A 24,702-nucleotide genomic window follows, 5' to 3' on the forward strand; every position below is an offset into this window, starting at 1 on the left:
GGGGCTCCCAAAGTACTTGGGATTAAGCAGCATGAGCCACCCTGCCTGGCCTCAACAAGGCAACCTTCTGATTAATAATTAGACCTCTGGGTCCGGGGCGTGGTTTGGTTTACGCCTGTAATCCCAGCCACTTTGGGAGGCCAAGGTGGGTGGATCACTTGAGGTCAGGAGTTTGAGACCAGCCTGGCCAGCATGGGTGAAACCTCCAAAGTCTCTGCTAAAAAATACAAAAATTTAGCCTGGCGATGGTGGCGTATGCCTGTAATCCCAGCTACTTGAGAGGCTGGAGGCACCAAGAATCGCTTTGAATCCGGAGGTGGAGGTTACAAGTGAGCTGTCATATGTAATGAAACCAGTTTACTAAACTTAGAAGCAGTGACTTGGTGTCTCTAGAAATTGCCTAACAACACATTCCAGGATACATTCTCTGTCACTGGAATATCCTCCCTTCCACAACCCACGCTGTCTAAGCACTATTCCTATTTGTTGTTGACCTAATCTAGAAAAAAGCTTCCGTCACTCGTTCTCCCCCACCCAGCCTCAGTCCCGAAACACGCTTATTCTCTGCACTTGTCACCCCACCCTCTGCTCCCCCCCCCCAGCGCGCAAACGCACACAGTTTAAAGTTTAGTCTGTGATGTTATCTCGCCCGCAGATCGCAGGACAGACATTCTCGGGACAACTTTGCCAGCCAGTGCTGATCGTCCCCCTTAGGAAGGAAGAGGGAGAAATCCCGCGGCTCGGTTTTGTCCAATGTCTGCTCAGCCAGTGATTCCCGTTCCCCAAAAGGGCTGCCCCTCATTAGCATGAACGGGGGTGGGGGTGGGAGAAGTTGGGGAGAGCAACCAAGCAAAAGCCCAGGCTCACTTTTAGAGCCTGGGAACCCTGTCTGCAAAAATGACAGCTAGAGCTTTCTGGCTCCTCTGTTTGATCGTCGGATCATCCCCCGAAGCACCGGTGGCGGAGAGAAAAAGTAAGATCCGTGTAGTGCGGGGCCCTGGGAGCGGAGCGGGGATCTGGGGGGGAGCTGGGAAGGAGGCTCAGTGAAACGCGGGACGAGGAGGGGGGTCAGAGCTCGCAAGAGAGGACACCCTGGGTCTGCGTTCGTCTTAGAAAGGAGCAAAGTGTATCCCCAAGGTTTCGTGTCTCTTTGGCAGCCTTTTCGGAAAGAAGCCAATTCAGCTACTGAAATGATCCCGAGCGAGCCGGGTAGGCTGGGGAAAACTTTGCATGTTAAGTAGTTGCTCCATCACAGAGGAGGGAAAGTGTCAAAAGGGGTCGTGGCGCGCCTTTCGGGAGCCGTGCCCGGGCCGGGATCGCAGGACGCCGCGGGGTCCGCCCCCCTCGGCTGGGTGAGCAGGGGCTGCGGGGGGCGCTGGGGAGGGCTGGGGGGAAGCCGGGTAGAAATCCGGCAGCCCTGGGCACTTCTCTGCTCTCCCCGCAGCCCTAGCGCACAACCTTGGCACACCTGAGCCGGGATTTAACTAACACGCACAGACTCATAATTCATGCACGAAATTAAGTTACTCAGCCCATGAAGAAATGAGTGGTTCTCTGGGGATCGTGTTTTGTTTTGCTTTTATTTGGATGTTCTGTCGGCTTCGCTATCTCTGGGAAAAACAGTTTGCGTACCTCACAGGGCAATTTACTCTGGGTTATTTTTCCACATGGAAATTGAATGACTTCAGTGGCATTTAACCCAAATATCAGACAATCTTTACCATGACAACAGATGGTGATATCAATGGGGAAGCAGTTGTGAGGTCAACAGTTGACAGTCAGGAATTGGATATCCAACAGAACTTTACTCAGCTGTGCATGGCACAACCGTTTAACAACGTAATGAGTCAGAATCAACCTCTTTGCAAAAACATGAACTCTAACCAGCTATTATTGATGGGTGAAAGCTGATTTTAAAGCAGATTATCGATTTGGCAAGACCAGTCACTTTAAGTGAAGTGTTGCCAGAGCTGCAAATGAGCAGATCCAGCTCTTTAAAGAAAGGGGAGAGAAAAATAAAGGCGAATTCTTGCCTGTTTGGAGGGCACTGGGACCCAGGCAAGCAAGGAGGTGAAATTGTGTAACTGGTATGGAAAGGTGCCCAGCTCCTAAGCTGGCTGAAGTTTACCCACCAACCTGTCTGCAGAACTAGTGAAAATCATTAATAATTTTAAAAATTTGTTTTCATGCCATACCGTTTAGGAGTCTTTCCTCCACCATCTAATGGGGAAAAAAATGTAAGCATCTGTGATTTTATACTTAATCAGGGGCCTCTGCCTCCCAGCCACGCTTTCAAAACCTTCCTTAGCTGTGGTTTACCAGTAAGCGGTGTCCAAGAAGCCAGATAAAAATCCACTCACAAATATTCGATTCTGCAGGGACCGAGATGACAGTGTAAACACGGATGGGAAAACCAAATAGTTCTGTTGTCAGGGGCGCTTAAACAATGAGGAGAACCTGTCATATGAGACCTTTCCCCCTGGGCTTTGCTCTTGGTACTTTCTCAACAAACTGTAAATAGCAAAGAGGCGGATGTTTACACATGTATTTTATATATATACACACACACATGCACACATATACGTATATATTAAAGGAAGGGCAAAAAAATTTGTTATCTAACCAGTGTTGTCAGACATGTTTAGTCTTAAATAGGGGGTTGTAATTTTAAAAGCTATAATCTTAAAGGACAAGACCCTCGTATCCTTCTTCCTTTGGGGCCTGGGAAGCGCGTGCCCCGCGTGGCCGCGACGCTGCGTCCGGGTTCTCCCTACTTCACTTCAGGCCTCCGGGCCTCCCCTCCCATCTCTCCTCTTGCAGGTGCCTGTGAAGCCTCCCTTGTCCCCTATCTTCACTACTCCTCCCAGAGCCCTTCTTCTGCAGCGCCCGTGCCCCACTAGGGGCCTCCTCCCCTCCTGACCTCCCTTCCCCTCTCGGCCTCCCGTCTCAGCCTCCTCTTCCCTCTTCTTCCTTCTCGGCTTCCTCGGCTTTCCCTAACGGCCTCCCCTCACTGCTTCTCCTCCCCCACCGCCTTCCCGCCTCTCCTCTTCTCGCCCCACAGCCTCGCCGCCGCACAGCAGAAAGCCAGACTCCCGCAGCTTCCCGAGCGCGGAGACACCGGGGCCCCGCGCGCAGCCGCTCCCTGAGGCCCCCCGCGGACAACGCGCCGCGCGGCCGAGGACACCCCCCGCCGCGCTGCGCCTGACCCCGCGGCGCCGAAAGCCCCCGGCCCGCCGGCGAAACCAGGCCAGCTTTCCCGGGAGGCCGCACGCGCGCCCGCTGGCCCCGCCCCGGTCCGCGCCTGGCGCAAGCGAGAACCGCGCGTCGCCGCCCCGCGGGCCCGCGTCGGAGAAACCGCCCCGCGACCGCGCGCGCTCACGGGCTCTTTCCGCTTCCCCGCCGCCCGGCCGCCCACGCGCGCCCCGCGCGAGGGCTCCGCGGCCACGCCCACCCCAACCGGCCGCCGCGCCGCCCGCGCGCCCGCGCCGCTGCCGCGCTTCACCCTCAGCTTTGGCCTCAGCCCGCCGCAGAGGGACGCGGAGCCCGGCGCCGAGCCCTGCGCGCGCGCCTGCCGATCCGACCTGGACGAACGCGAGGCGTTCTGCGAGAGCGAATTCGGTGAGCCCGGCCGCCGCGCTGCCGCCCCGCGAGCGTTTCCGAGCCCCAGAGAAGCCCGCCCGCGAGATCCCAGGGCGCCCGACCCGTGCGGGCCGTTTCGCGGTTGCTAAAAACCACCTCCCGGGGGACTGGGAGAGGAGCTCGGGGTAACGCTCTTCTCCAAACTGTTTTTCGGAAACAGCGGTGAACGGGATCGTGCACGACGTGGACGTGCTGGGCGCGGGCATCCGGCTGGTGACCCTGCTGGTGGATCGGGACGGGCTGTACAAGATGAACCGCCTGTATCTCACCCCCGACGGCTTCTTCTTCCGAATCCACATGTTAGCCCTGGACTCCTCCAGCTGCAATAAGCCGTGTCCAGAGTTTAAACCTGGTATTGAAACTGAGCTGAATGACGCTGCATATGTACTTTATACCACCGTTTGTAACTTGGGTGCCACAGCCCGGGCTGTGGGTCGCCCAGCTTTTTTTGGGAGGGATAGGGGACAGTGACATGAGTAGGATTTAGACGACAGGTATTATTTCGGCTACTCTGTGACTTAAGCCCTGTCAGTCCCCACCCTCAAGGGTGAGAACAGCAGGGGTTGGCACAAAGCGGGCTGTCAATAAATGTTGACAAATGGAGTGGACGACCAACTCTCATTGCCAGAATGGACTGTACAGAACTGAGTTTAGAAAAGCTGCTTTTTTGTGTGTGTATGTGGGATTGGTGGGAGGAATACCCACTCCCACATCTTTCTAGGCATGTGCTCTGGGATAAGGACCTTTGTTCTGTAATGTGGTCCCGCTACATATTGCTTTTTTTTTTTTTTTTTTTTTTTTTTTTTTTTTGAGACTGAGTCTCGCCCTGTCGCCCAGGCTGGAGAGCAGTGGGTGCGGTCTCAGCTCACTGCAACCTCTGCCTCCCGGGTTCAAGCGATTCTCCCGCCTCAGCCTCCCAACTTGCTGGGATTACAGGCATGCGCCACCATGCCCTGCTAATTTTTGTATTTTTAGTAGAGATGGGGTTTCACCATGTTGGCTAGGCTGGTCGCAAACTCCTGACCTCAAGAGATCTGCCCGCCTTGGCCTCCCGCAGTGCTGGCATTAAAGGCGTGAGGCACCACACCGGCCTGGTTGGTTATCTTCTAAAGGTCGCTAGGCTGTTTCCACCAGATGCCTGTAGACTCAGTATCAATTTCAACTTGTGCAGCAAGATAATAGATTGCAGCTTAGGCATTTCTTAGAGGCCTTACATTTTCTGCTTCATGGCATTTAAAGGACACTATGAATTAATGTTCTGGTTATTTCGTCCAGGCAGCAGGTATATTGTGATGGGCCACATCTACCATAAGAGACGGCAGCTCCCTACAGCTCTGCTCCAGGTCCTGAGAGGCCGCCTCCGACCAGGGGATGGACTGCTGAGGAGCAGCAGCAGCTATGTGAAAAGGTTTAACCGAAAAAGGGAAGGGCAAATTCAAGGTGCAATTCATACCCAATGCATTTGAAACAACCATCCTGGCATTTCTGGACCACAAGAGACTTGGACATCAGCAACAAGACATGAAAGGTCTATCTTCATGTAATGAGTCCTCTTTTAGAAGAGAGGCCGCAGCTACTCTGTGAATGACTTGCATAGTTGCAACTGTAATCTCGAAGGTGTCACTTTGTTATTTACAAGATCTTCTTAAATGGGCTGCTCCTGAGTTCAGTGTGAAGGTTATTTAACTGTAGTGCCAGTGATTTACACAGCTCAGAGAATTGACCTGTCCAGTTAACAGATCATTGCTTCATACGTTTTTAAATTATTTTAATTTAATATTCTTTAGTAGAAATAGTCCACAAAAACATTTTCTTGAATTTAACTATACAACTTTTACATCATGTATCAAACCAGATTTTATATTCAAACTATCACATTTTAAATTCTGTACAGAACAGTAAGTGCACTAGTCAAAAGACATTTATGTTTGAAATGTCATTTAGATTAAACACAAAGGTCAAAGCCCAGGCCAAGTATTAAAGTTTTACACTTAAAGAGTACTAAAGGGCCAGTGTGCAGATGGGTGGATTAAAAAAATAAATAAAAAATAGTGCTAACGGGCTTACTTCAGGCAAAAGTGTTCCTGATGTACCAAAAAATAAGATATAGTTTATTTTCATGCTTCCCTGCTCCTAATAATGTATGTTTTGTGCTGAACTGGCAGCTATCCCAATGTGAAATGTATTCTGGATGTATCTGATGTCATTTTTCTATTAAGACCAAGTATAATGTTTGTTTGTAAAGCAGTAAATCTTGCCTTGAAATCGGATCTTGGATGCACCTGTTTGTTTTTGTTTTAGCCTTACTGAGCCCTAAAGGTTTGAGAAAAGGCTTTTTAAAATTCATTCCCCAAACCTTGGAACCACTATTCACCAATGACAGCTCACAAGGAAGTGAATTTTAAACATTTTTCAGTTGGTTTTAAAAAAGGTTTAATCGGCCAGGTGCGGTGGCTCATGCCAGTAATCCCAGCACTTTGGAAGGCCGAGGCCTGAGGATCACCTGAGATTGGGAGTTCAAGACCAGCCTGACCAACATGGAGAAACCCTGTCTCTACTACAAATACAAAACTACTGGGCGTGGTGGTGGACACCTGTAATCCCAGCTACTTGGGAGGCTGAGACAGGAGAATTGCTTGAACCCTGGAGGTGGAGGTTGCGGTGAGCCGAGATCATCCACTGAGCCTGGGCAACAAGAGCAAAACTCAGTCTCAAAAAACAACCACCATAAAAAAAGGTTTAGTCACTAAATTAAATATTGATTTTATACTTGAGTCCACAAAAGAGTATTTTTTCAGAAGATCAGGCTGTACTTTAGTTTATATGAAGCATGGTGAACAGAGACACCACTGATGCATAGATGAAGATGACTGCCTAAAGAGAAACAGGAAGGAATTTCACTGGAGAGAGAACAGTCTATTTGGCCTCATGGTGATGCACTCAGGAAGCTTAGAATGCGTCCTGACACTATCCATGGCACCCAGTAGTAGCATTGTGCACCTAAAGGACATCCAGGATGGGTCGCTAGGGAATCACAGGAGCCAAGAAGCAACAGCCTAACATTACAATATCTGATACTATTATTTGTTCCAATTATGGGGCAGACAGGTAATAAAGGGTTGAGAGGTTCTGAGTGTTCTATGGTAAAGCACTACTGAGGGATTTTTAGAGTATTTTGCAAAAATAAGTTTTGTCCAAACTTACAAATTTTACAAGAATTGCTTTTTGGAAATCAGTGGCATTATTACACGAACTATTGGTGATAGAGTATATAGCTAACGAAGACCTCCTGAGTTAGTTTTCTTTAAGATAAAAAACATTAACTCAGGCATAACTCAGGCCAGTCAAATCAAAGTTGAATTTTTAAATGTCAAAAGGCTAGGCCAGGCGTGGTGGCTCACGCCTGCAATCCCAGCACTTTGGGAGACCGAGGTGGGTGGATCACAAGGTCAGGAGTTCGAGACCAGCCTGGACAACATGGTGAGCTTCTATCTCTACTAAAAATATAAAAATTAGCCAGGCATGGTGGCAGATGCCTGTAATCCCAGCTACTCGGAAGGATGAGGCAGAAGAATCGCTCGAACCCAGGAGGCAGAGGTTGCAGTGAGCCGAGATTGTGCCATTGCACTCCAGCCTGGGAAACAGAACAAGACTCCATCTCAAAAACAAACAAACAAACAAAGGCTAAGTGGTTATCTCGAATAATGTGGTGGAGACAACTACAAGATGACCAAATAAATTATTGGCTGGATGGTCAGATGTTAAAACAGAGAGAAAAGTTATAAATAGTTCTGGAATATTTTTTTGAGACAGTCTTGCTCTGTCACCCAGGCTGAAGTGCAGTGGTGTGATCTTAGCTCACTGCAACCTTCACCTCCCAGGTTCAAGAGATTCTTCTGCCTCACACTCCCTAGTAGCTGAGGATTACAGATGCCCAGCATCGTGCTTGGCTAACTTGTGTATTTTTAGTAGAGACAGCGTTTCACCATGTTGGCCAGGCTGGTCTTGAACTACTGACCTCAAGTGATCCAACCCCTCAGCCTGCCTAAGTGTTGGAATTACAGGTGTGAACCACTGTGCCGGGCTGATTTTTAATTTTAGTCTGTATCGTGCTGAAACAGCTCTAGTTTAAAAGAGAAAAAAAGGTCCAGGTGTGGTGGTTCATGCCTGTAATCCCAGCACTTTGGGAGGCTGAGGCAGGATCACTTGAGGCCAGGAATTTGAGTCCAGACTGGGCAACAGAGCAAGACCTCATTGCTACAAATAATAAAAAAAATTAGCTAGGCGTGCTAGCGTGTGCCTGTAGTCCCAGCTACTTGGGAGGCTGAAGTAGGAAGATGGCTTGTGCCCAGGAGGTCAAGGCTGCTGTGAGCTGTGCCACTGCACTCCAGCCTGGGCAATAGAGCAAGACCCAGTTTCCAAAAAAAAAAAAAAAAAAAAAAGAAAAAATTAACTTTTACATAATCCTGAAGCTTAAGTTTAGGGTTTTACTTAGATTGGTTTGATAATAGTCAGTTTCTGGGTAATTCTGGAAACAAAAAAAAGTGCCAGAGCTGTGATTCCTGTGATACTTGGAGGTCACATAGTTAACATGCACACCTTGGCAAACACATGCAGGCTAGATTCTTAGAAACTTCCTGGCTAAACATTAACATCTTTATTCAAGACCAGGTCTGTAAGGAAAGACTAGCGAGGCTCGAACGCGGTACAACAGTGGTGGGTGTGGAGGCGCACACCGGAGGCAGCAGAGGACAGGTAATGCCAGGTGAGGCAAAAAGTCAAGAAGACTCGCCTTCTCAATAGGCAGTCAGTACCTTGGATAGAATCTTTTAATTTTACAGATTTTTTTTTTTTTTTTTTTCCAAGACAAAGTCTTGCTCTGTCACTCAGGCTGGAGTGCAGTGGCAAGATCTTGGCAACCTCTGTCTCCACAGTGCAAGTGATTCTCATGTCTCAGGCTCCCAAATAGCTGGGATTTCAGGCATGCGCCAACGTGCCTAACTTTTATACTCCTTTTTGAGATGGAATCTCACTCTGTCGCCCAGGCTGAAGTGTAGTGGCGTGATCCCAGCTCACTGCAACCTCTGCCCCACGGGATTAAGCGATTCTCCTGCCACAGCCTACTGAGTAGATGGGATTACAGGCACCCAGCACCATACCCGGCTAATTTTTGTATTTTTAGTAGAGATGGGGTTTCACCATGTTGGGCAGGCTGGTCTCGAACTCCTGACCTCAGGTGATCCACCTGCCTTGGCCTCCCAAAGTGTTAGGGTTACAGTTGTGAGCCACCGTGCCTGGCCTACTGTACTTTCATTTACTTATTTCTTAGACAGAGTCTCGCTCTGTTGCCCAGGTTGGAGTGCCATGGTGCAATCTTGGCTCACTGCAACCTCCACCTCCTGGATTCAAGCAATTCTCCTGCCGCGGCCTCCTGAGTAGCTGGGATTACAGGCACGTGTCACCACACTTGGTTAATTTTTGTATTTTTAGTAGAGACAGGGTTTCACCATGTTGGTCAGGCTGGTCTCAAACTCCTGACCTCGTGATCCACCCGCCTCGGCCTCCCAAAGTGCTGGGATTACAGGCGTGCGCCACCGCGCCCAGCCGGCCTTCTGTACTTTTACTAGAGACGGGGTTTGGCCGTGTTGCCCAGGTTGGTCTTGAGCTTGTGGCCCCAAGTGAATCACTCACCTTGGCCTCCCAAAGCGCTGGGATTACAGGCATTAGCCACCGTGCCCTGCCAATTTAATGGAAAATTTTAATGAGCAAATTCACTATAGTTTCTTATCTTTTCCTATTGATAGATTTTTCTTAGCAAATGGGTTGGGTTTGTGCCTATGCGCACACATTAACAGTCCCTAAATGGAATACTCACTTGCCTTCAGTAGTAATTCAACAGCATCCCTCCTTCAAATGAAGCTATTACAATTCAAGGAGAAAAAGTACTTGTTTTTCTTTGGGTAGGAAAAGGTCTATAAAACATATACACTGTTTATTTATTATTATTGAGACTGAGTCTTGCTCTTGTTGCCCAAGCTGGAGCACAGTGGCACAATCTTGGCTCACTGCAACCTCCGCCTCCTGGGTTCAAGTGATTCTCCTGCCTCAGCCTCCCGAGTAGCTGGGATTATAGGCGCCCACCAACGCCCGGCTACTTTTTGTACTTTTAGTGGAGCCAGGGTTTTTCGCCACATTGGCTATGTTGGTCTCGAACTCCTGACCTTGTGATCCACCCACCTTGGCCTCCCAAAGTGCTGGGATTACGCGCGTGAGCCACTGTGCCCCACCCATAGCTTTTTACAACTACCTTGTAAAGTATCATTTGGCGTTGTTAGTCTTTCTTTTGAATTTTTTTTTTTTTTTTTTTTGAGACAGAGTCTCGCTCTGTTGGCCAGGCTGGAGTGCAGTGACACCATCTTGGCTCACTGCAACCTCTGCCTCCCCGGCTCAAGCAATTCTCCTGCCTCAGCCTCCCGAGTAGCTGGGATTACAGGCATGTGCCACCACGTCTAATTTTTGTATTTTTAGTAGAGATGGGGTTTCACCATGTTGACCAGGCTGGTAACTCCTGACCTCAGGTAATCCGCCTGCCTCGGCCTCCCAAAGTGCTGGGATTACAGGCATGAGCCACTGCGCCCGGCCGAAATCATTTTTAAGTTGACCATGAACACATATAAACAAACACCTAAAAACTGACCCGCCACCTACAATGCATCACCTCAATTTCAGGAAATATTTGAGCATGCAATAAATAAATTAGATAAAGCAGGACATCACATCATTTTAAGAATATAGCTAATTTCTTCAGTTGAAAATTAGTTGAATTTGGTTCAAATTGGATCAAGCGGTATGATCTTCTGAGAAAATCTTTTAGTATCTCGCTCCAAGTGTCTAGAAGTACCTCAGAATGTTTTAAATTATTACAAATACTTCTCAGTTGGCTCTTCCCCCCACCTCCTCAAGTACTTCATTACTTTATCCATGAAATACCACCATTCTCACATTAAGGACAAGAAATCTGAGACCTATGGTAATAGCTTCAATCATGAAGAGTGAAAGCTGTCCTAATAACCATGTAGCTTTGTCTAACTAAGTGTGCAGAGATCTGAAAGGCCACCCGGTTGGCTCTTTAACATAAAGAAGTAGAGAGTTTGCCTAAAGGAATTAACAGAAATAGGGAAATAACTTTTATTTGCAGATCTTAGGAAGTTAGATTACAAACAACAGCAAACCTTAGTGTCTCTAAATAACACTCTAGGCCATTTGAAATATAAAAAGGTAATTATTTTACTTCAGAAAATATCTCCAAAAGCTCACTTTCTTTGAGACAGAGTCTCACTCTGTCACCCAGGCTGGAGTGCAGTGGCACAATCTTGGCTCACTGCAACCTCCACCTCCCGAGTTCAAGCCATCCTCCCACCTCAGCTACCTGAGTAGTTGGGACTACCGGCATGTGCCACTTGTCCAGCTAAATTGTTGTATTTTTAGCAGAGACAGGGTTTCACCATGTTGGTGAAGCAGCTAACTCCTGACCTCGTGACCCACTCACTTCAGCCTCCCAAAGTGCTGGGATTATAGGCGTGAGCCACCATGCCCAGCCACAATTTTATTTAAACCTCCTGAAGAATCTGGATAGGAGAACAAAAGCTTTACCAACCAATAGGAAAATACTTTTTATGAAATGGTTTCTTGGATTGTGAATGTGGCAGGTAAACTATAGCAGGTATTGAAAATACTCTTAGCCAAGGAAATCTATTGATGCAAATTAAATATATTTATAAGCCCAACGTCTGGGGCAGAAACATCCTAAGAGTATCACAAATGTACAGTTTACTGCCTGCATTATTGGAAGCAAAATAGCTGTATTATGTAGATCTTACCGAATAGCAGAAGCTTGTCAAAGATTTCTGCTTGTCACAGAAAAGCAGCTTTTGGAATTCATTATGTTCTGTAAGAATGTATGGTTTTCAGACCCGGCGTGGTGGCTCACGTCTGTAATCCCAGCACTTTGGGAGGCCGAGACGGGCGGATCACGAGGTCAGGAGATCGAGACCATCCTGGCTAACACGGTGAAACCCCATCTCTACTAAAAAATACAAAAAAATTAGCCGGGTGAGGTGGCGGGCGCCTGTAGTCCCAGCTACTCGGGAGGCTGAGGCAGGAGAATGGCGTGAAGCCGGGAGGCGGAGCTTGCAGTGAGCTGAGATCTGGCCACAGCACTCCAGCCTGGGCGGCAGAGCGAGACTCCGTCTCAAAAAAAAAAAAAAAAAAAAAAGAATGTATGGTTTTCAGACCCGGCGTGGTGGCTCACGTCTGTAATCCCAGCACTTTGGGAGGCCGAGGCAGGCAGATCACCTGAGGTCGGGAATTCGAGACCACCCTGACCAGCATGGTGAAACCCCGTCTCTATTAAAAATACAAAATTAGCCAGGTGTGGTGGCGCATGCCTGTAATCCCAGCTACTCAGGAGGCTGAGGCACGAGAATCATTTGAACCCGGGAGGCAGAGGTTGTAGTGAGCCAAGATGGTGCCAGTGTACTCCAGCCTGGGCAACAAGAGTGCAACTCCATCTCAAAAAAAAAAAAAAAAAAAGTGTTTTTCAAAAATTACTTTTGAAAGACTAAAGCTCTGTAGTTGATGAAACTATAAAATGTCTTTATGTATTTATATGGTGATAGAGACTGTAAAACACTTTATACAATTAAATACACATATTAAATTAACATCTTCCTGGTTTCAGGATTTCCATAAAATTTACCCTTTTTGTACAATTTGGCAAGGCTAACAGCTACAGAAAACATATTAACCAACCAACCATTGCTTCATTAGAAACTGCACCAAATCCAATGTCAAAACATTACTTTATTTTCTAGGATGAAATGTCCTATTACGTACAAAAGAATTGCTGTTTAGAATTTGCCACAATTTGTTAAAAACATAGCAATCTATTGCCTACAGGTAGGAAAGTTCTTGCTGCAACAAATTTTAAATGATTAAGCCCATATATATTTATATATATATATATGAATAAATAGTACAGAAATACTGTGACGTGATGAGATGCAGAATAATTTTATAATTCATTAAAATGTAGAATTCTTGCATCAGCACAGTGCATACAATAAGTAACATTTTTTTTAAAAAGTAAAAGGACAAAATAACCCATATTTAACTACTTCCATCTTAATACTTTAAGCAAAAATTTTTTCACGTTTTCATATTGAGCGATTAGTCTCTTTAGTTTGTAAGCATAGGTTTAAGTGACATCTTTATGTACAAAAAGGAATGGGCTTCATTAGATAAAATTAACCCAGAATAACCTGTACACCTGAGCCTGTAATAAGAAAGAATCGGGAACTGTAGCAACATCTTTCTTTTAAGAAACTGAGGTCTGGGAAAGGTTTTGCATAGCAGGGAAACATTAAAAGGAAAGAAACTTTTAAAAACAATAATTAGATAAATTCCAGAAGTTGGTAGGACAAAGCTAGTATGAGTTAGTGCAAAATCTAGTAAAATTTTTGCAAAGCTGCATAATCCAACTATGGCAGATTTTATAGAAGCTATTACCACAATGCAGTGATACAACGTGTAAGAACATTGAAAGGAAAAACATGCAAAACACATCTTCCTCTGTGGCTTCCATTTTCTCGCTACTGTTGACACTACTTTTCCTTACATGGAAGAAACAAACCAACCAACAAACAGAAAACAAACCCAATCAACAAATAACACAGAGGATGAGGTCATCCACAAAATGCCCTTCATAAAATGTAAGTAGCTGTCTGTAATTGGTAATCTGCCTGGTATCACAGAATGTACAGATGAAGGCAATGTGTATCTTGCCACATTACCTTTTTTGTTAGTATGATCAACCGATGCAACAGGACTAGCACCCCTGATGATTTTTCTCTGACGTGATGACAATGGACTGGGAATGGTAAAACGAGGGGCCACTGCTGTGCTGGAGAAATCCAGGCACAATTAGATTCTTCTGCCTTTCATGACCTTGCAGCCCTCCCTCCCCCACAAAGGCTTACAGATAATCATTAGCGCACATTCAAAGACACCTCTGTCTGTGGGAGAAAAATTATCTCCATTTATTTTGTTTCATATACATCCATAGTTGAATTTTAATACAAAAGAAAAAAATTAGAATCTGACAAATGTTTACAAACAAGATACCTTCAAATAGATTTTACTCATTTTAGCCTGGTGCGGAGTAATTGACAAATTGTACTGTTTATATTCAAGGCAACAGAGTCTGTAGTCCAGGACCACTTAGCCCAACCTTTATGCAAGCTTCATTTTAATCTACCATGAACAATAAACTCATTGTTGATTCCCAGTTGTGTGTGTGCACATGTGTACATAGCAGCTCCTTTCATAGAAAGAAAAGACATCTAGAGGTCGTCTTGTACTTTTACCTACAGGAATCATGATAAGATACAGATGATTATATGTAACCGGGGCTGGATTTTATAAGAAAAAATAATTAGCTGACAAATGAGGGCAGCAATAAAAAAGCGTCTTTTTTTGCAACAATAAATAAATACAGTCAAAAGTTTTCTGTGAGACTCTAAACCAGCTTCTTCACTGAAGAGCAGACGTGGCATTTCCATGGAGTTACACTTGACCCCATAGTATCTTTTTTTCTTGCTTTCTTTTTCTTTTTTTTTTCAATAAACAAAGTTTTCTCGCTTCTGCCACAATAGTAAAACCATTTGATCTTGACAACATAATGGTGTCGTTGACTTTGCTTTTTTCTTGTCCGTTGGACAAAATTGGCCAAGAATATAATTGGACTGTTATGACCAATAAAAACGAAGTTTAGGTCAAGTCTTGTCAGGATAGCCTGACTAAAAACATCTGGCTCCTTAATTTAAAATAGTTCAGACAACCAGATTCTTGCTGTGTTTTATGTTAGGTTAACACGCTGAACTTTAAGAAGCTGTAGACTGCAGTTTGTTGTTATGAGACCTACAGAATACAGAAAAAAGGGAACAATTAAGCACCCTTCATTTTTGAAAACAATGATGCTTTATGCGGATGCCAAGGTCAGTCAGTCTGGGAGAAGCAGCCATGTTCTTTCATTCACCCTTGGCAAGCGAATAGAAAAGAACGATTAAGAAATTTTTAACCTCTAATATTAAAACTTTTCACTGTACACTAAACATAGTAACTCACTGAAAAAGCCAATATTTAAAAATATATATATATATTTGTCTAATAAAGATTACAATATTTTCAGCCAACTGGACAAATAGAGGCATTTACAGAAGCATTACCATTGTGGTGAAAGGTGTATGTGTGTGTGTGTGTGTGTGTGTGTTTATTTACATTGATGAGGGGAATATAAAGGGAAAAATATGCTTAAAAAAAAAAGCAACCTTAAAATCACATTTTTCTATTAAAGTCCAGAAAGTCTCCCTTCTAGTTTCACAGTTTTATTCACAACTTTCATTAGTAAACCAAATTACTGTACAGTTACCAGGACTAAGTCAAGGACTTGTATATTGTAGCAGATAAATACAGTATTCCAAGAGTTTACAATTTTTAAATACATTGTTCAACATGGCTGCTAGAATAAATGTTTTACCACGATACATCTTTAACATTAAAAAATTATATTAACTAATCTGACTTTTTGGGGGGCAATTTTGAATTACGTAATCACGAGATACAATAAAACAAAGAGTGACCACAACATCCAGTTCTGATTCCAGTTAAAAATTCAGACTAAAGATATCACAATCTGTAAGAAAAGAAAGAATATGGATGGTATAAATGATGAATTATAACAAAGTGCAGTAATGAAAACAATGTGCAAACAATGCTGGAGATCATAAATTAAAATGGGAAAATATGGCAAAGGAAATTCTGGAAATCCATACATAAATCAAGTTTCAATAACTGGCCAGTTATGTTTCATTCTGCCTTAAATCTGGAAATTCCCTAAAAAGGCAATAGCAAGTTGCCCTTATACAATTCTTTACACTGTAATTTTGTTTTGTTTTGAGACAAGGTCTCGCTCTGTAGCCCAGTCTGGAGTGCAGCGGCGCAATCACAGCTCACTGCAGTCCCAACCTCCAGGGCTCAGGTGATCCTCCTACCTCAGCCTCCTGGGTAGCTGGGACTACAGGCACGTGCCACCATGCCCGGCTAATTTTTTTGTATTTTTTGTAGAGATGGGGATTCCCCATGTTGCCCAGGCTGGTCTCAAACTCCTGGGCTCAAGCGAATTGCCTGCTCTGGCTTCTCAAAGTGTTGGTATCACACGCATGTGCCACTGTGCACAGCCTAATTTGTTTATTTAAGCAGAACTGAGCAAACTTCTCGATTCAGCTCCCATGTGCTTTAATGAAAATTATGTCAACTTGAGTATATTAAAAAGCTACATAAAATAACCAGGTGGCAAGAAGCCATCGTAAGTGGCCCCTTCACTGTGCAGGCCCAGCCTAGGCCTCCATCTCTCCTTTACCAAGTTCCCTTTGTCTTGCCTACAGGTCCCAGGACCTCCAGGCAATTTCCTCTCCTTCATCAGCAGTTGCCAGCAGTCATCCTTTGGGTTCTGCCAGCAAGCTGGCACCAGGGTAGGATTCTCACCCCTTGGCTTCTACCTCACAGATACCACCAAAGGCCTTTCCAATTTAAAACAGCAATTTTAGAAACTGAACCAGAGGAATAACCACGATGTACAAATCAAAAAGCATAGAGGGGCTTATAATGAGAAGTTCTGCTCCTCTGTCCTACCTTAACTCCATCTGAAATCCAGGCTGGCTCCCTATGATCAATTCCTTTGACTTTTCAGTTCTCTGGGTAGATTTCTTTTTCTTTTTGAGACGGAGTCTCAATGTTGCCCAGGCTGCAGTGCAGTGGCGGGATCTCTGCTCACTGCAGACTTCTCCTCTCGGGTTCAAATGATTCTCCTGCCTCAGCCCTCCCAGTAGGTGGGATTACAGGTGCCTGTCCCCAAGCCCAGCTAATTTTTGTATTTTTAGTAGAGACGAGGTTTTATCATGTTGGCCAAGTTGGTCTTGAACCCCTGACCTCAAGTAGTGATCCACCCACCTCAGCCTCCCAAAGTGTTAGGATTACAGGCATAAGCCACCACACACAGCCTGAGTAGGGCTTTTTTTTTGAGTCTCGCTCTTGTCGCCCGGGCTGGAGTGTAGTGGTACCATCTGCAACCTCTGCCTCCCAGGTTCAACTGATTCTCCTGTCTCAGCCTCCTGAGTAGCTGGGACTTACAGATGTGCACCACCATGCCTAGCTAATTTTTTTTTTAGTGTAGACGGGGGTTTTACCACGTTGGCCAGGCTGGTCTCGAACTCCTGACCTTAGGTGATCCGCCTGCCTCGGCCTTCCAAAGTGCTGGGTTTATAGGCATGAGCTACCACCACACCTGGCCAGGGTAGATTTCTTATACAGCTATTTCTTGTTTTATCAACTTTTGTTTAAGCCCTGCTATGGCAATGAGAACCAAGCTCACTTAACCATTTTCTCACCTCCCTTTTTGAGTCCCGAGTTTTATTTCCCTATAATTTAAAAATTATATAATTCTATGCTTTGTCTATAGGGTGATTCTAAAAGTTGAAAATCAATGTCATTATTTTTATTATTTTTGAGACGGAGTTTTGCTCTTGTGGCCCAGGCTGGAGTGCAGTGGCGCGGTCTTGGTGTGCTGCAACCTCCACCTCCCAGGTCCAAGTGATTCTGTCTCAGCCTCCTGCATAGCTGGGATTACAGGCATGTGCCACCACACCTAATTTTTGTATTTTTAGTAGCGATGGGATTTCAGCATGTTGGTCAGGCTGGTCTCAACTCCTGACCTCAGATGATCCATGCGCCCTGGCCTTCCAAAGCATTGGGATTACAGGTGTGAGCTACCGTGCCTGGCCCAATGTTACTACGAAAATGTAAATATTTTTCTCTGTAGCACCTAGTCCTTTGCTAATAGGGTTTTTTTTTTTGTTTGTTTGTTTTTTTTTTTTTGAGACAGGGTCTTATTATGTCGTCCAGGCTAGAGTGCAGTGGCATGAACATGGCTCACTGCAGCATCTACCTCCTGGGCTCAGTCCTCCCACTTCAACCTCTGAAGTAGCTGGGACCACAGGTGCACATCATCATGCCTGGCTAATTTTTGTGTTTTGTAAAGATGGGGTTTCGTCGTGTTGCCCAGGCTGGTCTGGAATTCCTCGGCTCAAGCATCCTCCTGCCTCAGTCTCTCAATGTGTTGGGATTACAGGCATGAGCCACCGTGCCCAGCTAACAGAGCACACTTACACAACTTTCTGTTTTTAGTGGTGTTTCTAATTGCCTTTCATTTTTATCCCTGACATTCTTCGGCTTAATCATAGCCTTATGTTTTTCTGTCTTAAACAAATTATCTAATGTATGAGTCATTTTCTTGCTCTACTGAGCCTCTGGGGAGTGCTCCATTCTCCTGCTAGGATTTGGACTGCTGACATTTTACAGCCTGCTGTACAAATGTCACCTTGAGTCAGAGTAATTCTCATTGCTTTCCTGAACCTCCTGTTTTCTGAACTCAAATAAACAAAAATTTCTGGCCAGGCGCGGTGGCTCACGTCTGTAATCCCAGCACTTTGGGAGGCCAAGTCAGGGGGATCACGAGGTCTGGAGTTTGAGACCAGCTTGGCCAACATGGTGAAACCCCGTCTCCACTAAAAATACAAAAATCAGCTGGGCATGGTGGTGGGCGCCTGTAATCCCAGCTACTTGGGAGACTGAGGCAGAAGAATTGCTTGAACCCAGGAGGCAGAGGTTGCAGTGAGCCAAGATTGTGCCACTGAACTCCATCCTGGGCAACAGAGTGAGAATGTCTCAAAAAAAAAAAAAAAAAAAAAAAAATTTCTGGCCCAGCCCAATGGCTCAGGGCTGTAATCTCAGCACTTTGGGAGGCCAAGGCTGGTGGGAGGATCGCTTGAGCTCAGGAATTCAAGACTAGCTTGGATCATAGCAAGACCCTGTCCCTAATTAAAAAGATACATCATGGCCGGGTGCGGTGGCTCACGCCTGTTAATCCCAGCACTTTCGGAGGCCGTGGTGGGTGGATCACCTGAGATTGGGAGTTTGAAACCAGCCTTGCCAACATGGAGAAACCCCGTCTCTACTAAAAATACAAAATTAGCCGGGGGTAGTGGCACATGCCTGTAATCCCAGCTACTAGAGAGGCTGAGGCAGGAGAATCACTTGAATCCAGGAAGGCGGAGGTTGCAGTGAGCCGAGATGGCGCCATTGTACTCCAGCCTGAGCAACAAGAGTGAAACTCCGTTTCAAAAAAACGAAAAACAAAACAAAAAGATGCTTTTTGTTTTTGTTTTTGAGACAGAGTCTCGCTCTGTCGCCCAGGCTGGAGTGCAGTGGCGCCATCTCGGCTCACTGCAAGCTCCACCTCCTGGGTTCACGCCATTCTCCTGCCTCAGCCTCCTGAGTTAGCTGGGACTACAGGCATCTGCCACCGCACCCAGCTAATTTTTTGTATTTTAGTAGAGGTGGGGTTTCACTGTGTTAGCCAGGATGGTCTTGATCTCCTGACCTCGTGATCCACCCACCTCGGCCTCCCAAAGTGCTGGGATTACAGGAAGATCATTAAAAAGGAAAAAATTCGTTTCCTTATCTTTTGATAGCACACATTTTTTTTCTTCTCAGATGGAGTCTCACTCTGACACCAAGACTGGAATGCGGTGGCGCAATCTCAGCTCACTGCAGCCTGTGCCTCCCGGGTTCAAGCGATTCTCATGCCTCGTCTCCTGTGTAGTTGAGACTACAGGCGTGCACCATTATGCCCGCCTAATTTTTGTATTTTAAGTAGAGATGGGGTTTCACCATGTTGGCCAGCATGATCTTGAACTGCTGACCTCAAGTGATCCACCTGCCTTGGCCTCCCAAAGTACTGGGATTACAGGCGTGAGCCACCGTGCCTGGCCAATAGCACACACTTTTAAAAAATACCTGCCAAGAAAGGATGTCCTGAGTCCTCACGTGACTGAAAATGTATTTATTCTGCCTCTAAACTTGACTGGTTGGTTGCAACTGACAATCATTTTTTCTTAAACTTTTAGATTTATTCTTCCATAATCTTCTAGCACTAAATGTCATAACAGAAAAATCTGACACCAATCTAATTCTTGTTTCATAGATTGTCTGATCTAAGAGTTTCTTTCATTCTTAGCGTTTGGAAATTTTATAGTGATGTATATAGGGGTGAGTCTTTCTCCATTTGTCCACCTGGTTTATAAGGTTTATCAACTGTCCCCCTTGCTCCCCCCCACCCCTTATAGAGTGCAGGGGCCTTAATTTATTCACTGCTAAATTCCCTGTATCTGGCGCACACACATCGGGTTCTCAAAAGTCATTTGCTGAGTGAAGGAATTTACTCTGCTAGAATTTAAAGTCCTGTGACTATCATCAGCTCAGCAAAATCTTCTTTCATTCTTGTCTTTTTTTTTGAGACAGGGTCTCACTCTGTCACTCAGGTTGGAGAGCAGTGGTGTAATTATAGCTCACGGCAGCCTTGAACTCCTGGGCACAAGTGATCTTCCTGTCACAGCCTCCTGAGTAGCTAGGACTACGGGTATATGCCGCTATGCCCAGTTAATTTTTAAAATTTTTGTAGAGACATGGTCTCACTGTGTTGACAAAGCTGGGAATTCCACCCCCCCACCCCCTACCGTGAGAGTCTCATTGTCACCCAGGCTGGAGTGCAGTGGTGTGATCTTGGCTCACTGCAACCTCCGCCTCCCAAGTTCAAGTGATTCTCGCGCCTCAGCCTCCCAAGTAGCTGAGATTACATGTGTGTGTCACCACACCTGACTAATTTTTTTATTTTTAGTAAGAGACAGGGTATCCCCGTATTGGCCAGGCTGGTCTTGAACTCCTGATCTCAGGTGATTCGCCTGCCTTGGCCTCCCAAAGTGTTGGGATTACAGGCGTGAGCCACTGCGCCTGGCCACTTTGTGAATTTTAAAAAAAGACTTTAAGCAGATCAACGACAATCCCCAGCAATTTCCCAGTATTTTGTCTGTCCACTTCTCCTTGCCAGCAGATTATAACCCTGGAGTCTTGATTTTTTTTTTTTTTTTAAAGATATTTAAAGTTAAATTTACCATAAACTGCACTGGTTGGATCTTGAGACAGAGTAGCATAAAGAGAGTGAAGAGCCGAATTAATTCAGAACACTGAACCCATTTGCTCACCTGCTAGCTTTGAATCCTTTCAATTTCTGTACAAAGAATGATTCAAGGACTTCTGCACACTGGTAAAACGGGGAGTCACTTGGATTGTAGTAACGACAGTTATCAAAAATTTTGGTCATATCTGCCACAAATTCTGTCAGCTTTTCATAATATCGTCTTTGTACTCTTTCTTCCATGGTGGCAAGGTCTTAAAAACACAAAATGTAAAACATTTTCAGAGCTTTAAGGTTTTTCCAATGTGAATATTCTCTGAAGTTCTAACAAATATGTATGTTTACTTTGCAAGCAGTCCTGGAACCACGATGGTTCACCCTGGAGGTTATTTTGCAATTCATGAAGAACAAAAGAGTAATTTTCCAATTTTGTTTCTGACTGAGGTTCTAAAATATAAATCCTGGCTGCTGTTAAAAAGGTTCTTTTACTTTCAGTTAACGGCATAGAACAGTCCTTCATTCAAATGGTTTGAGATCAAGGCAACACACCAACATGATCTATACATATCTAAGTATCATACATTTTTACATGCAAACAATTTAGTATATGTATAAAGAAAAGGTGGGAATCCAGAATTAAGAACAAAATCTCTGTACTAGTGGCTTTATGATCCTTGCATTATACTTTAATAACATCATACTGCTTTCTTTATTCATTTTTATTGTTACCTTATATTTGTGACAAAGTGATACTGTCTTACCATTCATGACTGCAATGATAAGTGTCCACTGAAATGTAAGGGAAAAATATCAGCTGATACGAATATTAGTATGTAATAGTACAGGCAGTATGTAGAAAGGAGAAAATCATTATGGTGACAGATGGGTGTAATACTGTGAAATATATATTGGTCTTTGTCCCGATTTCCTGACACTTAGCTCCTAACACGGTTGGAATCTCCAGAGTGATTAACAGTTTCTTTTATATGTTAATGACTGGTGGCTGGAATTCCCTAGATAGCTTCGGAATGGGGGATGGTGACCGGAAAGACCTAGTCAGGATTAAAGGGTTGGGACTTTCAGTCCCATCCCCCAACCTCCGGAAGGGAAGAGGGGATAAAGGTTAAACTGATCACCAATGGCCAAGGGTGTAATCACTCATGCCTATGTAATGAAGCTTCCCTAAAAACCCAAAAGGACTGGGTTCAGAGAGCTTCCTGATACAGCTGAACGTGTGGAGGTGACTGGCAGGTGTGCCCAGAGAGGGCATGGAGACTCCACGCCCCTCCCCACAGCGTTGCCCTGTGCATCTTCTCCACTTGGCGTTCATCGGAATCCTTTGCAGTGTCCTTAATAAACCGGTAAGCCTAAGTAGGTGTTTCCCTGAGTTCTGTGAGCTGCTCCTGCAAATTACTGAATCAGGAGAGGCTTGTGGGAATCCTGATTTATCGCCAGACAGTCAGACATGCAGGAAAAACAACCTGGGGATGGCAATTAGCATCTGAAGAGGGGGTAATCTTGGGGACTGAGTCCCCAGCCTGTGGAATCTGACCCTATCTTCAGGTAGATAGTGTCAGAATTGAATTGAATTAGAAGACACCCAGTTAGGGTCTGAAGCAGACGACTGGATTGGTTGTTCATGGGGAGAAATCCCCACCCACTTCTTGGCGACCAGAGGTCAGCAAACAGAATTCTCCCATGTTGATTGTAGTGACAGCGCACAGGAAAACAAATTTGTTTTTTTTTTGCTGTAGAGCGGGCAACTGCTTTTAATGTACTGACTGAAATAAATCTACCTGAAACAACATTGATCCTAGGAGAACGTTGTGCTTGAAATAAAATTCTGTATACAATTTGACATAAATATCAGAGAGTGAAAGGCCAATAATCTCCAATCAATCTAGGGTGCACAGACAACACATTCCAAACTAAAGCTTAGTGAATATTCTTGAATTTGAAAGTGACTTGAAAGTTCATCCAATAAGTAAAAGTACTAGAATACCTAAGAAACAGCTGAAAAGTAAAAGTAATGAGAGAGAATCTTATCTGTCAGACATTAAAAACTATTCTAAAGCTGTGATAACGCAAAGTGTGGCAGCATGCAGAACACAAACACTAACGGAGACAAGTTCAAACCAGGAACAGATTTAACTGTATCTAGTGTAAGAATTTCACATATGTTAAGGATGTCCCTTCAAGTCAGTAGGGAGAGTTCATTCATTCATAAATGAGGTTGCGGCCGGGGTGACTCACGTCTGTAATCCCAGCACTTTGGAGGCCAAGGCGGGCGTATCACCTGAGGTCAGGAATTCTGAGACCACCCTGGCCAACACAGAGAAACCCCGTCTCTACTGAAAATACAAAAATAAGCTGGGCATGGTGGTGCATGCCTTTAATCCCAGCTACTAGGGAGGCTGAGGGGAGAATCCCTTGAACCCTGGAAGTGGAGGCTGCAGGGAGCCAAGATCGCACCACTGCACTCACCACTGCCTGGGCGACAGAGCGAGACAACGTCTCAAAAAACAAAAGCAAAAACAAAAAAAGGGTTTGAGGCAACTGCCTATATATCTGGAAAAAAAAAATTCTATCTCATTATATGCCAGATAATTCTGGGTTTATTAAAATCCAAGAGCAAAATTAAAACCATAAAAAGTACTAGGAGACAAAACACTGTAAATGTAGTAACTGAGCTGTATATACAAAAATGATTAAAATGGCAAATTTTGTTATATATATATTTTAGTACACACACAGACACACAAACACACTACTCTTTGAAAGCTCCAGTTTATGTAGTTTAAAAAACAAATGTGTAAATGTGAAGAACTGTGAAAATACACATAGCTTGATTCCAAGCAAGACGTGGCACATCAATGCTGTAGGTTCATGTAAGGTGTACAGGAAAGAGCGAACACATCACACTAGGATATTCTTGGTTCATACTTATGTGCTGGTTACTACTGCTTGACGAATTTTCATTTTAATAAAGTATGTGAATAATGCTTGGACACTGAATGGTTCCAAGTTAATTAGGTATCCCTTTAAAGTCCTAGAACACATAGGTGAGTATGTATCATGGAGGAGGAAAAAGACTCCAAGCATGACGCCTATTTATGATTAATAGATATGACTCCAAAAAATGTTAAAAACTACCATATGCCAAAAAAATCATAAAACTTTTACTTCTCTTTAGTATATAAATAGCCCTTAAATAGCCAGACGTGGTGGCTCATGTCTGTAATCCCAGCACTTTGGGAGGCAGAGGCAGGCGGATTACCTGAGGTCAAGAGTTCGAGACCAGCCTCGTCAACCAACATGGTGAAACCCCATCTCTACTAAAAATACAGAAATTAGCTGGGTGTGGTGGCGAGCGCCTGTAATCCCAGCAACTCGGGAGGCTGAGGTGGAAGAGTCGGTTGAACCTGGGTGGTGGAGGTTGCAGTGATTCAAAATCATGACACTGTGCTCCAGCCTGGGCAACAGAGTGAGACTCCTTCTCAAAAAATAAAAATATAAAATAAAAGCCCTTAAATAATACTGATAACAATATAAGTATCTCGAGAGAAAAATAGAAGAAATATGTGAATAGGAAACTCTTACATAAAAACACTTTCTTTGACAAAGTAGCAGAAATTAAAAATGGTAACACTGGCCTATTAAAAGAAGTTACCCAGCCGGGCGCGGTGGCTCAAGCCTGTAATCCCAGCACTTTGGGAGGCCGAGACGGGCGGATCACGAGGTCAGGAGATCGAGACCATCCTGGCTAACACGGTGAAACCCCGTCTCTACTAAAAAATACAAAAAACTAGCCGGGCGAGGTGGCGGGCGCCTGTAGTCCCAGCTACTCGGGAGGCTGAGGCAGGAGAATGATGTCAACCCGGGAGGCAGAGCTTGCAGTGAGCTGAGATCCGGCC

At 44.9% G+C, this 24,702-nt stretch overlaps 2 protein-coding genes across 3 annotated transcripts in view; one reads left to right on the plus strand and one right to left on the minus strand.

The window, feature by feature from the left end:
• Positions 1-837: 837 nt before the first annotated feature.
• Positions 838-5,909, plus strand: CUNH17orf58 (chromosome unknown C17orf58 homolog). Of its 2 annotated transcripts, none has more exons than XM_017855858.1 (3): positions 838-973; positions 3,800-3,991; positions 4,915-5,909. In XM_017855858.1, the coding sequence occupies exons 1-3, from the start codon at positions 898-900 to the stop codon at positions 5,103-5,105; spliced, it is 459 nt and encodes a 152-aa protein (XP_017711347.1). In that variant the 5' UTR covers positions 838-897; the 3' UTR covers positions 5,106-5,909. The 2 variants fall into 2 exon arrangements, with proteins under 2 accessions (XP_017711347.1, XP_017711348.1); XM_017855859.1 differs by lacking the exon at positions 838-973 and adding an exon at positions 3,411-3,618 and having other exon boundaries at positions 4,915-5,906.
• Positions 5,910-12,483: 6,574 nt separating this feature from the next.
• LOC108517749 (nucleosome-remodeling factor subunit BPTF) overlaps positions 12,484-24,702 on the minus strand; it is a 76,675-nt gene continuing 64,456 nt past the window's right edge. The window contains exons 21-22 of the mRNA XM_017855840.1: positions 20,856-21,042; positions 12,484-14,616 (exon numbers count right to left, since the gene is read on the minus strand). Of these exons, the coding sequence (XP_017711329.1) occupies positions 14,580-14,616; positions 20,856-21,042 (224 nt within the window). The 3' untranslated portion in view covers positions 12,484-14,579. The remainder of the gene's footprint in view (positions 14,617-20,855; positions 21,043-24,702) is intronic.

The sequence above is a fragment of the Rhinopithecus bieti genome, unplaced genomic scaffold (assembly GCF_001698545.2).
Source record: "Rhinopithecus bieti isolate Rb0 unplaced genomic scaffold, ASM169854v2 scaffold_39870, whole genome shotgun sequence".
NCBI classification, from domain to species: domain Eukaryota; kingdom Metazoa; phylum Chordata; class Mammalia; order Primates; family Cercopithecidae; genus Rhinopithecus; species Rhinopithecus bieti.